General features: G+C 38.6%; 1 protein-coding gene across 1 annotated transcript in view; it reads left to right on the top strand.

Annotated features, from left to right (window-relative positions):
* The window catches only part of LOC126484855 (uncharacterized), a 98,652-nt gene that overhangs the window by 62,818 nt on the left and 22,698 nt on the right, over positions 1-13,136 (top strand). Inside the window, 4 exon segments of the mRNA XM_050108451.1 lie at positions 2,196-2,355; positions 2,444-2,640; positions 7,282-7,469; positions 10,555-10,663. Of these exon segments, the coding sequence (XP_049964408.1) occupies positions 2,196-2,355; positions 2,444-2,640; positions 7,282-7,469; positions 10,555-10,663 (654 nt within the window).

Below are 13,136 nucleotides of genomic sequence, written 5' to 3' on the forward strand. Positions count from 1 at the left end.
CAGGACGGTGAAAAAATTCTTTAGTTAAGCCTGCTGACTATCTTTCAATCTGTTGAGCTAAAAACTACTAGTTCCCAATAAGAATTGAAGCAAATAACCCAAAATGAGATTTCTGTTACGGCAATTGAAAAACCTTTATTAAAAATTAATAGTTTCCTAATACCCTGTGATGTTATATATAGTTGTTAACAAACTCAAAAATAAAGTTAATTTAGGATAAATTGCTTCAATATCTGCTACAGTAACAGCAACACAGTGAAAAACTTGAAAATGCAAAATGTTACTGATCATACCTGGTAAATCACTTGTATGTGTTGAGGATATTGGAAGTCCTGTTACAATACATTGGGGCACACCCATTGTTACACTTATTTCTGCTAAACATTCACTGTCCAGTACAACATACTGGCTTCTATTAGTCAAATCTTCTTTGAAGCAGTCACTGGTCAGCAAGGGCACTGGATATGTTTGTATTTTTATTAGTAGTCTACCTTGTGGTACAAAGTCAAATGCCTTTTGGACACCTAGGAAGATACAATCTTCCTGTTCATCTGCAACTGCATTTGAAAAATACCATTTATGAATAAAGCAACTATGTATCACTTGAGTAAAACACTACGGTTGCAGGTTCAAATCCTGCCTCGGGCATGGATGTGTGTGATGTCCTTAGGTTAGTTAGGTTTAATTAGTTCTAAGTTCTAGGCGACTGATGATTTCAGAAGTTTAAGTCGCATAGTGCTCAAAGCCATTTGAACTTAAAAGAAGGAGCAGTGTTTTATAACAGCATCATATGAGTTTTGTTTTAACAGTTAAATGAGCAATTTTTTATTCTCGAGTCAGAAACACAAATTTACGGTAGCCATATGAGATAAATCTTGGTGCAGGATGTAGGGCACAAAGGGCACTGAAGCATGTGGCTTGTGGTTTGTCCTTGTCCACAATCACAGGACATATCTTCTGTTATGAAGCCCAATCTCTTGAGGTTGTCTCTGGATCGTCCAACTCCTGATCGTAATCTGTTTAATGATTTCCACACCAGCCACCTTTCATTGTGTCCAGGTGGTGGTTGATCAGCTTCTGGCATCCATCCGTGCAGGTGAGGCATCGTCTTCTTCCATAACTCCAGCCTTACCTTCTCTGGTGAAATGGTGAGCTTCTCGGATGTCCTTGGGAAGCTCTTTCAGGAGCTCAGCCATTGCTGTGGTGGATTATGTCTGTGCAGTGGATCGGTGCTGTTATGTTTCACTTTCAGTCTCTCCTTGTTGGCAGCACTGCTCTGCGTACCCATGGTGGCACTATTCCAATCAGGTAGTAGAGCCTATCAGTTGGAATAGATCTTAGCAATCTTTGATCAACCTGCAGGTTTCATTGAGAGCAATGTCTACTTGTCTGGCATGAGATGACCTATACCAGACTGGGGAATCGTATTTGGCGTAGAAAAGCACAGTGCCATAGCAGAAGAGCGAATAGTTTGTGGATGTGAGCCCCACTGTGTCCCAGATAGTTTGCGAATTAGGTTGGTTCGAGTGGAGATTTTCATTTTGGTGTTCTTGCAGTGAGTTTCGAAAGTCAAAGTTCTGTCGAGAGTGACTCCCAAGTATTTAGGGGTGTGATGATGCTAGAGTTGGATGCCTGACCAATATGTAGCTCACGATTAACTTCCCTGTTCCTTAATTGAAAGGCACACACTTGTGTCTTCGAAGGGTTTGATCTGAATTGGTTCTGAATATTGTAGTTTGACAGTGTTCTAATTGCAGTTGTCAAGTTTCTTTCCACTGTTTCAAAGCATGAACTCTTCGTAGCAAGGGCTAGGTCATCTGCATATAAGAATCTCCTTGCGCCCGAGGTCAATAGTTGGTCATTGGTATGATTGGTGAAGAGAAGTGGAGCCAAGACACTTCCCTGAGGTAGACCATTTTTCTGAACTCTCCAGTGACTGTGGTATCCTTGAAATTCAACAAAAAACCTGCTGTTTTGGAGGAGGGTGCTGATTAGTCTGATGTGGGCGTTCTTGATCATATTGTATAATTTTGCGTGGAGTAACCGATGATGGACAGTATCGTACCCTGCTGTGAGATCCATGAAGACCACACCCATTATGTGTTGGGCAATTGTGTGTTACATTTCCATGCACAGTATTGTGTCTGTTCTCATTTGTGTTGCTGGAATTTTATAAAGTGATGTATGTGTTACAGGCTTTGGTCAGATTGATTGCCCTGTTATCCCTGGAGTTGTCCCACCACTAAGGTGGAAGGGCGATACAGAGTCATTTTGTGGCAAGTTCAGGGGCATCCAGGGTCATCATAATTCGTGCTACTTAGATGCTACTCTTTTCAGTATGTTTACTTTTACCAGGTATGAATTTCTTCACTATTTAACTTGGTTACTTCGCACGCTTATTTATTCCGTAATACACTAGATCATGTCTGAATTTTTTTTCCAGCGCCTTTGACAGTCTGTTGTTCAGACCTCCAACAGAGAATGATATCAAACAGTATGATGAAGTGCAGCGAGTTTTGAGGGAAGAAATCGTTAATCCCCTGCGGCAGAATCTCTATGTAAGAGCCGACAGAGTAATGAAGTTGCGGACTTTGCTCGAGAATTTAAGTTCAGTTACAGGGTTAACAAGTGAAGAGAAAGGTATGATGTTAATGTGTCTCCTCTTTTTTTGCTAACAACTACAATACTAAATGCTACGTAGATTTTTTTATTGGATGTAGATCTGCTTTGCACAACTCTGTATTGTGCCTCCTTTTCCTAACACATCTTGACAGAATGCCTATGCTTTTATTTCATTTCCATTTACATTACAAGCCATCTTCTGTCATTCTCCTTAATTAGTTTCTTATTTCATACTCCTAATACTTGTACTGTTTTGAACTGTTAATTTTTCTGTGCTGTCTGTGCTATATATTGAAAGTATTGGTTTTCACCAGATAGAGTTCAGTTGTTTGAGATTGGTGGGCTTGGGGGAGGCAACTAGCGAAAATTGAGGTCTGGAGAATTACAGGAACAAAGCCACATACTCCACACCCACCTCCACCCTACCCCAAGTCCCTTACTTATCTTGCCCTCCACCTACATCCTCTTTCTATTATCTCCTCTTCCTCACTTTTGTCATTCTCTCCCAATCCCATCCTCCAAATCATTGCATTTCACCATTGTGTAATGAACAAATTCACCAGTGTTGGGGCCATGTTGCGTTCTTGTCCCGTGCCCCTGCTGCCTCCCTTGTAGCAATCACAACTATCAGCCATCCCCTTACCCAATCCTCCTCCTCCTCCCCCCCACCCCCACCCCCCAGCAAAGCATTTCTGAGAAAGAAATCTGTTGACATCTGATATAAATTAAAGTATTGTTTGGAATTTAGCCTTACATGAAAGTGAAACTTGGATGATAGACAGTTTGGGCAAGAAGGGGTTCGAAGCTTTTGAAATGTATTGTTACAGTATGATGCTGAAGATTAGATGGGTAGGTTGAGTTACTAATGAACAGGTATTGAATCAAATTGTGGAGTAAAGAGCTTTCTGACACAATTTGAATAAAAGAAGAGATAGTTGATGGAATAAATCTTGAGACTTAGAAGCATAGTTAATTTAAGAGTAAAGGGAAGTTTATATACTACAGAGGTAAAAAAAAACGGAGGGAGGCAACGGCTTTGAATATGTTTTCTTTCATATCCTATCCTCTATATCCAGCCACTTGCCTGGTTGGGAAAATTTGGTACCTTTCCCATTTTGCAGACAACCAACCATTATTGCGGTGGGGGGTCACCACTTCCAAAAGCATTTTAAAGGTACTACAAGCTCTGGTGTATCTGAGACGGATGTGAGAGTAAGCCCAATATTTACCTAGGTGGATGTGGAAAACTGCCTAAAAGCCACACACAGGTTGATTGGCACACTGCCCTCCCTCGTTGACTTCCTAGGTTTATTTGATCTGGAGCCAATGTGCATCCCTGTGTCCTTGAAGCATTAACATGCTTGGGTTTCAGGCATGTGAGAATTGAAACATTCAGCAGAGTAAAATGAAAGTGTGTTGTAGTATTAGTGCAGAGATGAAGGGACTTTCATAGAATAGACTTAAATGTGGAGAGAGTTGTCACAACACTCTTTTGACTAGACCACAACAAAAACGCCATGCATTTCTTGACTTGTGTTGAACAAAATATGGGCTGACATTGATGAAAATTGCAACACAAAAAAGGATACTTGTGTCTGAAATGAAGTTTGATACCACAGATCAGGTGCATGAGAATGCCCAATTAATTAAGATTACAGAACTGTACACAATTTAAAACTTCAAGAAATCAGTATGGTGTGAAATGTCCACAACTGTGATACATCACTGAACAGAATCAGAGAGGTCGACAGAGATTTATTCCTATTTTGTATGCAAGTCCACAAGACATGGTCAGGTTGCTGAATGACCATAATGACGAAGTTGCTCACTGTTCATATCCCGAAAATGATCAGTACGCAAATATGCCAGGTTAAAGTGCGAGTCAGGAAAGTAATGATATATAATGTGACAGCTCAATAAATTTCTAACAGAATTTACAAAATGTATATTTTTGTATAAAAGTAACTGTGATATTAGAACTTCTTTTAGTTTTGAAAAGTACACGTTTGAACCACTTCTCTACTTTCTTTCTATTTCTACACAGTGTGATCTCTTTTTCTTTTTCTTTTTTTTACTCAAATTAATTACAGGAAAACTATTTGGAGCATTGCTCTCGTAACTGATAAACATAGTTCATTAGACATTGTATACATGAAAATGAAATAAAATGTTAATCTTGTTATACAACCAATCATCATTAACCTTATTGAAAAATATTGTGCAATATGTTGAAACTTTTCACACTTGCTCCCCCACTCATGTGATTTCCCTTTTCATACCACACCAAGTATTGATACAGTTCAGTAACTGCATTGTGCTATAGGCCCTTAAACTTTACTCACAAAACAATATTAACCTATTTTTTTCCTTTTTGTAATATGTTCCCAATATTCTTACTGCTAGCACCATATTATGTCCTTGGGATGCTGCTGTAAGTTCTCCATGTTGCTTCTTCCATTCTTGTATGTCCATGACTTGTTCAATAAGACTGTGGTTAATTGATCAGTAGCCTATACATTTATCAAAATCGACCAAGTATTCCCTACCAACCAACTCACTTTCAGTAGGACAGACAAACTCTTTAGGTTTTATTACATTCTTACATTCCCATTAAAATACTAGGAGGAGGAAAACAAGTTATGTTAAGGAAAAAGGTAATCACTCACTGTATAAACTCCGATTAAAATTACTCGGTGATTAACAAATGGCAGTGGTGGGTGTCGACAAGGGATCTCAGATCGATTCCATATTCCTAGATTTCCAGAAGGCTTTTGATACCGTTCCTCACAAGCGACTATTAACCAAATTGCGTGCATATGGAGTATTGTCTCAGTTGTGTGACTGGATTCATGATTTCCTCTCAGAGAAGTCCCAGTTCGTAGTGACAGACGGTAAATCACCGAGTAGAGCAGAAGTGATATCTGGCGTTCTGCATGTAGTGTCATAGGCCCTCTGCTGTTCCTAATTTACATAAATAATCTAGGTGATAATCTGGGCAGCCCCCTTAGATTGTTTGCAGATGATGCTGTAATTTACCATCTAGTAAAATCATCAGACGATCAATTCCAATTGCAAAGTGATCTAGAGAGAATTTCTGTATGGTGCGAAAAGTGGCAATTGGCACTAAACAAAAAAAAGAGTGTGAGGTCATCCACATGGGTACTGAAATAAATCTGATAAATTTTGGTTATACGATAAATCGCACAAATCTAAGGGCTGTCAATTTGATTAAATACCTAATATAATAGAGGGAAACATTCCACGTGGGAAAAATATATATAAAAACAAAGATGATGTGACTTACCAAACGAAAGCGCTGGCAGGTCGATAGACACGCAAACAAACACAAACATACACACAAAATTCAAGCTTTCGCAACGAACTGTTGCCTCATCAGGAAAAAGGGAAGGAGAGGGAAAGACGAAAGGATGTGGGTTTTAAGGGAGAGGGTAAGGAGTCATTCCAATCCCGGGAGCGGAAAGACTTACCTTAGGGGGGAAAAAAGGACGGGTATACACTCGCGCGCGGGCGCACACACACACACACACACACACACACACACACACACACACACACACACACACACACACACACACATACAGACATATGTGGATGGATATGTGTGTGTATGTGTGTATGTGTGTGTGTGCGCTCGTATTGTAATTATAAATATGACATCAAATGGGATCTCCCTAAAAATCTGCGACATTTGTTGAATGCTTCTCAAATTGTCTCCTCTCCTCCTCCTCCTCTTCTTCTTCTTCTTCTTCATTTTGCCCCCCTGGTGTGGCTGGATGAGATGGTCTGGCCTCACCTTCTTCTGCTCCATACTGTACTTTCCTATTCTCACAGCAGTGTTTTTGTGAATTTCTAATGCAGTGTTCATAAGCCTGCTCTCTCAATGCAATGCCCTGACCATGTAAAGATGTGTCCCGCACAGCATGCGTCCTCAGATGTACTCTTACCTTCCGATGTTGAAATATTGTGAAAAAAATAAATAGTTACACAAATGTAACACTCCTCAGTTGACAGCACTGCACATTTTCACCGTACAACTGCTATACTACCAGTGTAGGTTTGAGTATAGAGCATATCTGAGTGTAGTTTTTATATATACCTTGTGAATAGTCAAAGCCTCTACTACGCAGTGAGTTTTTACCTTTATGCTTGGTTCATTCTGTGAAAAGTCAATTGGTGATCATTTTTGTTTGGTGGCAATTCAACGCAACTTGCATCAGCAAATCTTTGTTGCAAGTAGTGTCATATTCAGGTCTATCTGTTTTTTTGTTTTCTGTTTTACTTCAATGTAAATTTTACAGATTTTATGTCTGTAACAATGGAATGGCCCTCTTGCACTTTTTGCAACCTCCTGTCAGTGTTAGTGAAGTTATTCTTTCTGCAAAGCACAAGATGCGGTTAGATTTCATTTAAGATGCATTAGCTTCTTACATCACACCCTCAGTTACATGCAAAAAAAAAAATTATTTTTGGAAGAAACATCCAGTTTTGCAACCATTCCTGGTTGTTTCTTTTTATTGTCTTCCACAGTTTTGCAATGCTCATTTTATCATTTCTATTGTAATTTTTATTTTGTACCGTTCTCCTTAATTAATATACATAATAGCCCTAAGTAGTGAAGTTGTTGTTACTTTGCTCCAGATCCAGAAGAATTTTTGACTTCTCTGGTTGCCCAGATATTAAAAGCAGAGCCATTTTTAAAGTTAAGTTCTGGTCAGGAAGCATACCACTACCAACTGTTTGTTGAGAAGGATGAGCAACTTGTTCTGCCCTCCGTTCAGCAGCTTTTCGACCAGAGCTTTTTAACCAGTGATATAAAACTTAAAGAGGTAAGTTTCTTGTCCTAATTTTTCCTTTAACCTCATATCATGTTAGCTGTAGAGCAATCAGTAAAGAAGCTTTCCATATCATACCTGCTTGCTTGCATTAGGTTGCTTGAACCACATACACATCTCCATTGCATTCTTTTATGGCTCCAATATTACTCTTTCACATGTGCTTTTCCCTCAGACTTTGATAGGTCTCTGCTGAAATATTAGTGACTGATGTCCCTCTGGTGTAGGTTCTCCCCCACCATCACCCGCCCCACCAATCGCCACCTCCCACCACACCTCCATTCTACAGGTTGCTGTTGAAGACTATGAATAACTTGAAACATCTCAGTGGGAGGAAATGTGGAAATAGTTGGGTCAAATCCACTACTATTATATGTGTGTTCCTTTGGTGCAAGGCAAGTTTGATGATGGGCTGAGCATCTCATAACTCTTTGCCCTTCTTGGAAAACATTGATTCCTGGCTACCATGAGGTTCCATTCTAAGCCTCCTGTGAGCCACCCTGAAACTTTCTTGGTAAATATTCATCACGTGTCTTTAAAACAAAACTGGCCACAGACTCACACATTACATTAAACATCATTAGTGACCCACAAGTGAAGTGACATTTTTCCTAACAGAGACATAGAGGATTCGAGTAAAACGGTTGTAGAGGAAAAAAATTTTGTAGAAATGAATGTTCCCTCACAGTGCCGGAACAAATATCCGATCTGGCTGGTTATCAGGTTGAGGATAAAAGCGTCTCAGTTGCTTGTTCGTTTGTCTGAGACATTTTTATTATTCTTATAGGTGGCAAAATGAAGCAGATTTAGTGCCTAAAAAGTTAGAGTAGTCCTTGAAAATGGAGCTGTAGCTCTGAAACTTGTTAGACTTTAACAGAAAAATAAAATACTCAGAGTAAGAAGGCAAACTGCTACTAAAAGTGTCCCTTACCTATCTTCATACAAGTCTTGTACAGCGGATTCAACATACAAGCATTCATTTAATTCCTTTTTAAATGAGTACCATAACTCCCATGTAGTTGAACTAATGACTCAAATAGAGAGAGATACATGGACCCTTCATTGCTCTAGACATGTACCAGCTGGTCATGTCTCTGATCAGCATTTACATGCTACCCTCATGGCTTTAAAGCAAATGAGTTCTGGCCATGCAGGGGCTAACCTGCTCTGTCTCATAGTGTCCTTCAGATGATCCACTGTATGAATATAACAAAGAGTTAGTTCAATACACATTGTTCTCCTGTCAAAAATGCAGTAAAAAGATATTGTGCTGGGCATGAGGGCACATTGAAATCCACAGTAAAGAAATGACAGATATTTGCAGCCAATCAGGATTGTGTGACATCTCTATATCTTCATCTGTATTCTGCAAACAGCTGGAAAGTGCATGGAATAGAGTTCTTCCCATTATACCACGTGTTGGGGTTTCATCCTGTCCCATTCTTGTATGAAAACAAGGACGACTTCTGAAATGCGTCTTTGTGCACTTTGACGTGACTAATCATGTCTTTGGTGTCTGTATGGGGCAGATATGTTGGGGGCTGTATTATTTTCCTAAATTCCTCATTTAGTACTTATTCATGAAATTATTTAATAGCCCAGTGTGTCTGGTGCACTCCATTTGACATCATGGGCTTTCAGTGTTAAGTTATGAACACCCTTCCATTAGTCTGATAATCTTTTTCTACACAATAAATGATTTCAGACTTGTTCCACACTTTCCCCAAAATACGACATCATTTTTCAATGGTGAGTGAGTATAAGCAAAATATATGGTCCTGTGATCATCATATGATAGAAGGTTTCTTAGTATTTGTGTTGTGAAACATGTATTTCTGAGTTTACTGTTTATGCAGCCTACATGTATATGCATATTTCGTGGTGTTCTCTCATGATTGAAACAAACCAGTGAGACTATGTGCTGCTGCACTGCTTTGTATGAATTCAGTGTTCTCAATTAGTTCTGATATGGTTTCCGTCACTCTTGCGCAGTATACTAGAATGGTGTGCATGGATGTTTTATGAGCAGTCTCCATTGTAGACATCATTTTTCCACTATCCTACTAATCAAATGATGTCTGCTGTCCAATTTACCTAAGACTGAGTCTTACGTACTCATCCCGTTTCATAGCCCTGCAAATTTGTACATCCAGGTATTTGTACGAGTTGAGTTGACTGATTCCAATTGTGACTCTTTGATATTGTAGTTGTAGGATACTACTTTTCTGCATTTTGTGAAGTGCACAAATTTACATTTTCTTAAAACTTTTTTTTTTAAGCAAGTAGCTAATTTTTGCATCACTTTGAAATCTTTTGAAGATCTGATTGAATATTTGTGCAGCTCTTTTTAAGATAGGTCTTCCTTATAGAAAACTACATCATCTGCAAAACATCTGAAGGTACTAGTAACGTTGTCTACCAGGTCATTTATACCTTTATGTTCACAGACATCGTTGTTGAGGTGGACTGGCTCAAAATAAAAGGGAATAAACTTCGGATGGTTAAAGAAGTGACCTGACTGTGGTGTTCAAACAGCCTGTCTCTCAGATCAATCAAAGTAATTTTCTCTCAATTTTTATAGGGCACTTTTGTTTAACCTATGGCTCCTACTAAGATATGAAGAGCCTCCAGGGTGTGGTGCTTGGGGTATCACTGAAACAATGTGCTACATTTAATATTTTGCTAGGATCTTTAATAATTTTCAACAAATGTATCTGATTATTTAATATAAATTTGTTTTGTGTTTTTATGTTTGTGCTTTTTTTCACTGTGCTATAATGGTTTCATTATCGTATGATACTCAGTTTAGTAATTAAACTTTGTTAATTGGCATTAGAAATTAATTAACTGACCATTTTGTTGAATGCCCAAAATCCAACATTGATACCTGGCAGTGTTAATTTCTTTAGGTAATTCGTACAGTGTGATAAGATATTGTAACCTCAACAGATTGTAAATGTTAAATTTTAATAAATTTTGAGAGAAAAGGATAAAATCATATTGGAATGTTTCAGCATGTTTTTAAATGTTACCTTTATTGTAAAATTAATGGTTCTGTTTTTTTCCCCACCCACTTTAGGTGCCTTCATGTTTAATTATACAAATGCCTAGGTTTGGAAAGTCATTCAAAATGTACCCTCGTATATTACCATCACAGTTACTGGATGTCACTGATATTATTGAGGACTGTAAGTAAATATTGATATTCCTGTAGGTTGTGCAGAAAGTCTTTGCATGAGTGCTATTAGTAATAGATTGTGAAATTTAATATAAAATTCATTATTAGTTTTTGGATTGTTTGAATTTATAGCATTGCTCACTATTCAGCAGAATTAGATGTTCTTAGAAAATTATGTTTGTGTTCAGACTGAAAATTCTATGACTATTGAACTGAATATCAGCTTGTTTGATTCTTGACACACTAAACTTCTGCAGATGAGTACTCCATCTACTATCTGAATAAGGTTGCATTTTTACAGTTAGGCGAAGGAGCACTGATTGCTACTTTTCCAGCAACGACTCCCCCCCCCCCCCTCCCCCCCCCCCCACACACACACACACACACACACACCCACACACACACACACACACAACACACACACACACACACACGTACAGGTATCTGAAGACTGTCATTAGTGGATATAACTTTGAAACAGACCAATACCCTTTGTCTTCACATTTTATAAGCAGACTACACACTTGTACATGAAACAAGAACATTCAAATGGAAATGTTTTTTTGTTTATCATTTATTGCTTCAAAAATAATCTCCAGAAATGTTTTTATATTTTGGTTGCGTATCTCTCTGGCCTTGCTCAGACGGACTCTAGACTTCACTGTCAATATTCGGTATACTATTATATTAGTCCTGATAGTAAGTCTATTTGAATAATTGATCCATAGGGCATGGGTGATAGATCTACTTTTGTGCAATGACACATTTATAAAAGGATTAACAGTGGATTGTGTGGAATGCCTTTGGTAAATTTAACTTGAACATATTCTGTATCCCTGCTCAGATGTGTATCATTAATAACAACGTACAAGTCTTAAAGAGAAGAGAAGGGAATGATTGTTGGCTTTCAATTCTGGTCTTCTTATGGAAATAGAATATGGCAAGCAGAGTTCTGACAGAATATAAATAATTTGGGGGGGAAAAGAAATGAATAGAAACAAACTTTAATTCATAAACACAAGGAAAAACATCAACAGTTCTGACTCCAGCAGAATGACTAGTAGTAATGGAGACAACTCAGCTGATAAGTAGAAATGATGAACTGTTGACGAGTGTGTGTGTGTGTGTGTGTGTGTGTGTGTGTGTGTGTGATAGAGAGAGAGAGAGAGAGAGAGAGAGAGAGAGAGAGAGAGAGAGAGAGAGAGAGAGATGTTTGTTTGAAGTTAACATTGTACTGGCAGTTTTTCAAAGAGTTCACTATGACATTGGCATCTTACTTAGCTCACATTTCTCATGAATCTCTCACCCAGCACAGACTCTCAAGCAACTAGAAAAAAGTGCGGGTGACATCTGTATATAAGAAGAGTAAAAGAATGAACACACAAAATTACAGACTAGTATCTTTAACATTGGTTTGCTGCAAACTCATTATCCTTGAAGATATTCTCAGTAAGAATATAAGAAATTTTTTTGACACCAAGAAGCTTATGTCCACGAATTAATATGGTTTTAGAAAGCATTGCTCGTGCAAAACTCGGCTTGCCCTTTACTCACAAGAGGTCCTGAAAACCATGGATGAAGGGCAGCAGGTATATTCCATATTCCTAGATTTCCGTAAAGAATTTGATATGGTGCCACACTGCTGAATATCAACAAAGTATACGGAATAGGTTCACTGGTATGTGAGTGGTTCAAAGACTTCTTAAGTAACAAAACCCAGCATGTTGGCCACGACAGTGAGTGCTCATCAGACACAAGGCTATCATTAGGCGTGCCCCAGGGTAAGTGTGATAGGACCATTGTTGTTTTCTGTGTACGTGAATAATTTGGTAGACATGGTAAGCAGCATTCTGTGGCTGTTTGCTGATGATGCTTTGGTGTGTAGTAAGATGTCATCACCAAGTGACTGTAGAAGGATACAAGACTTGGGCAAAAGTTCTAGTTGATGTGATAAATGGAAACAAGCTCTATATTTAGAAAAAGTAAGTTAATGCAGATGAGTAGGTAAAACAAACCCATAATGTTTGAGTACAGTGTTGCTTGACACAGTCACATGGATCAAATGTCTATGTATAACATTACAAAGGATTATGAAATGGAATGAACATGTAAGGAGTGTAGTAGGGAAGGTGAACAGGCGACTTTGGTCTGTGGGGAGAATTTTAGGAAACGGTAGTTCTCTGTAAAGGAGACCGCATATGGGACACTAGTGTGACCTGCTCTTGAGTCCTGCTCGAGTGTTTGGGATCTATACCAGGTTGAATTAAAGGAAGATATTGAAGCAATTAGGAGGCAGGCCGTTAGATTTGTTACCAGTAGGCTCAAACAACACGCAAGTGTTACGGCGGTGCTTTGGGAACTCCAATGGGAATCCTTGGAGGGAACACGATGTACTTTTCGAGGAATACTATTGAGAAAATTTAGAAAACCAGCCTTTGAAGCTGACTGCAGAACGATTATACTACCACCAACATACATTGCAC

Source organism: Schistocerca serialis, chromosome 6 (assembly GCF_023864345.2).
Source record: "Schistocerca serialis cubense isolate TAMUIC-IGC-003099 chromosome 6, iqSchSeri2.2, whole genome shotgun sequence".
Classification (NCBI taxonomy): Eukaryota; Metazoa; Arthropoda; class Insecta; order Orthoptera; family Acrididae; genus Schistocerca; species Schistocerca serialis.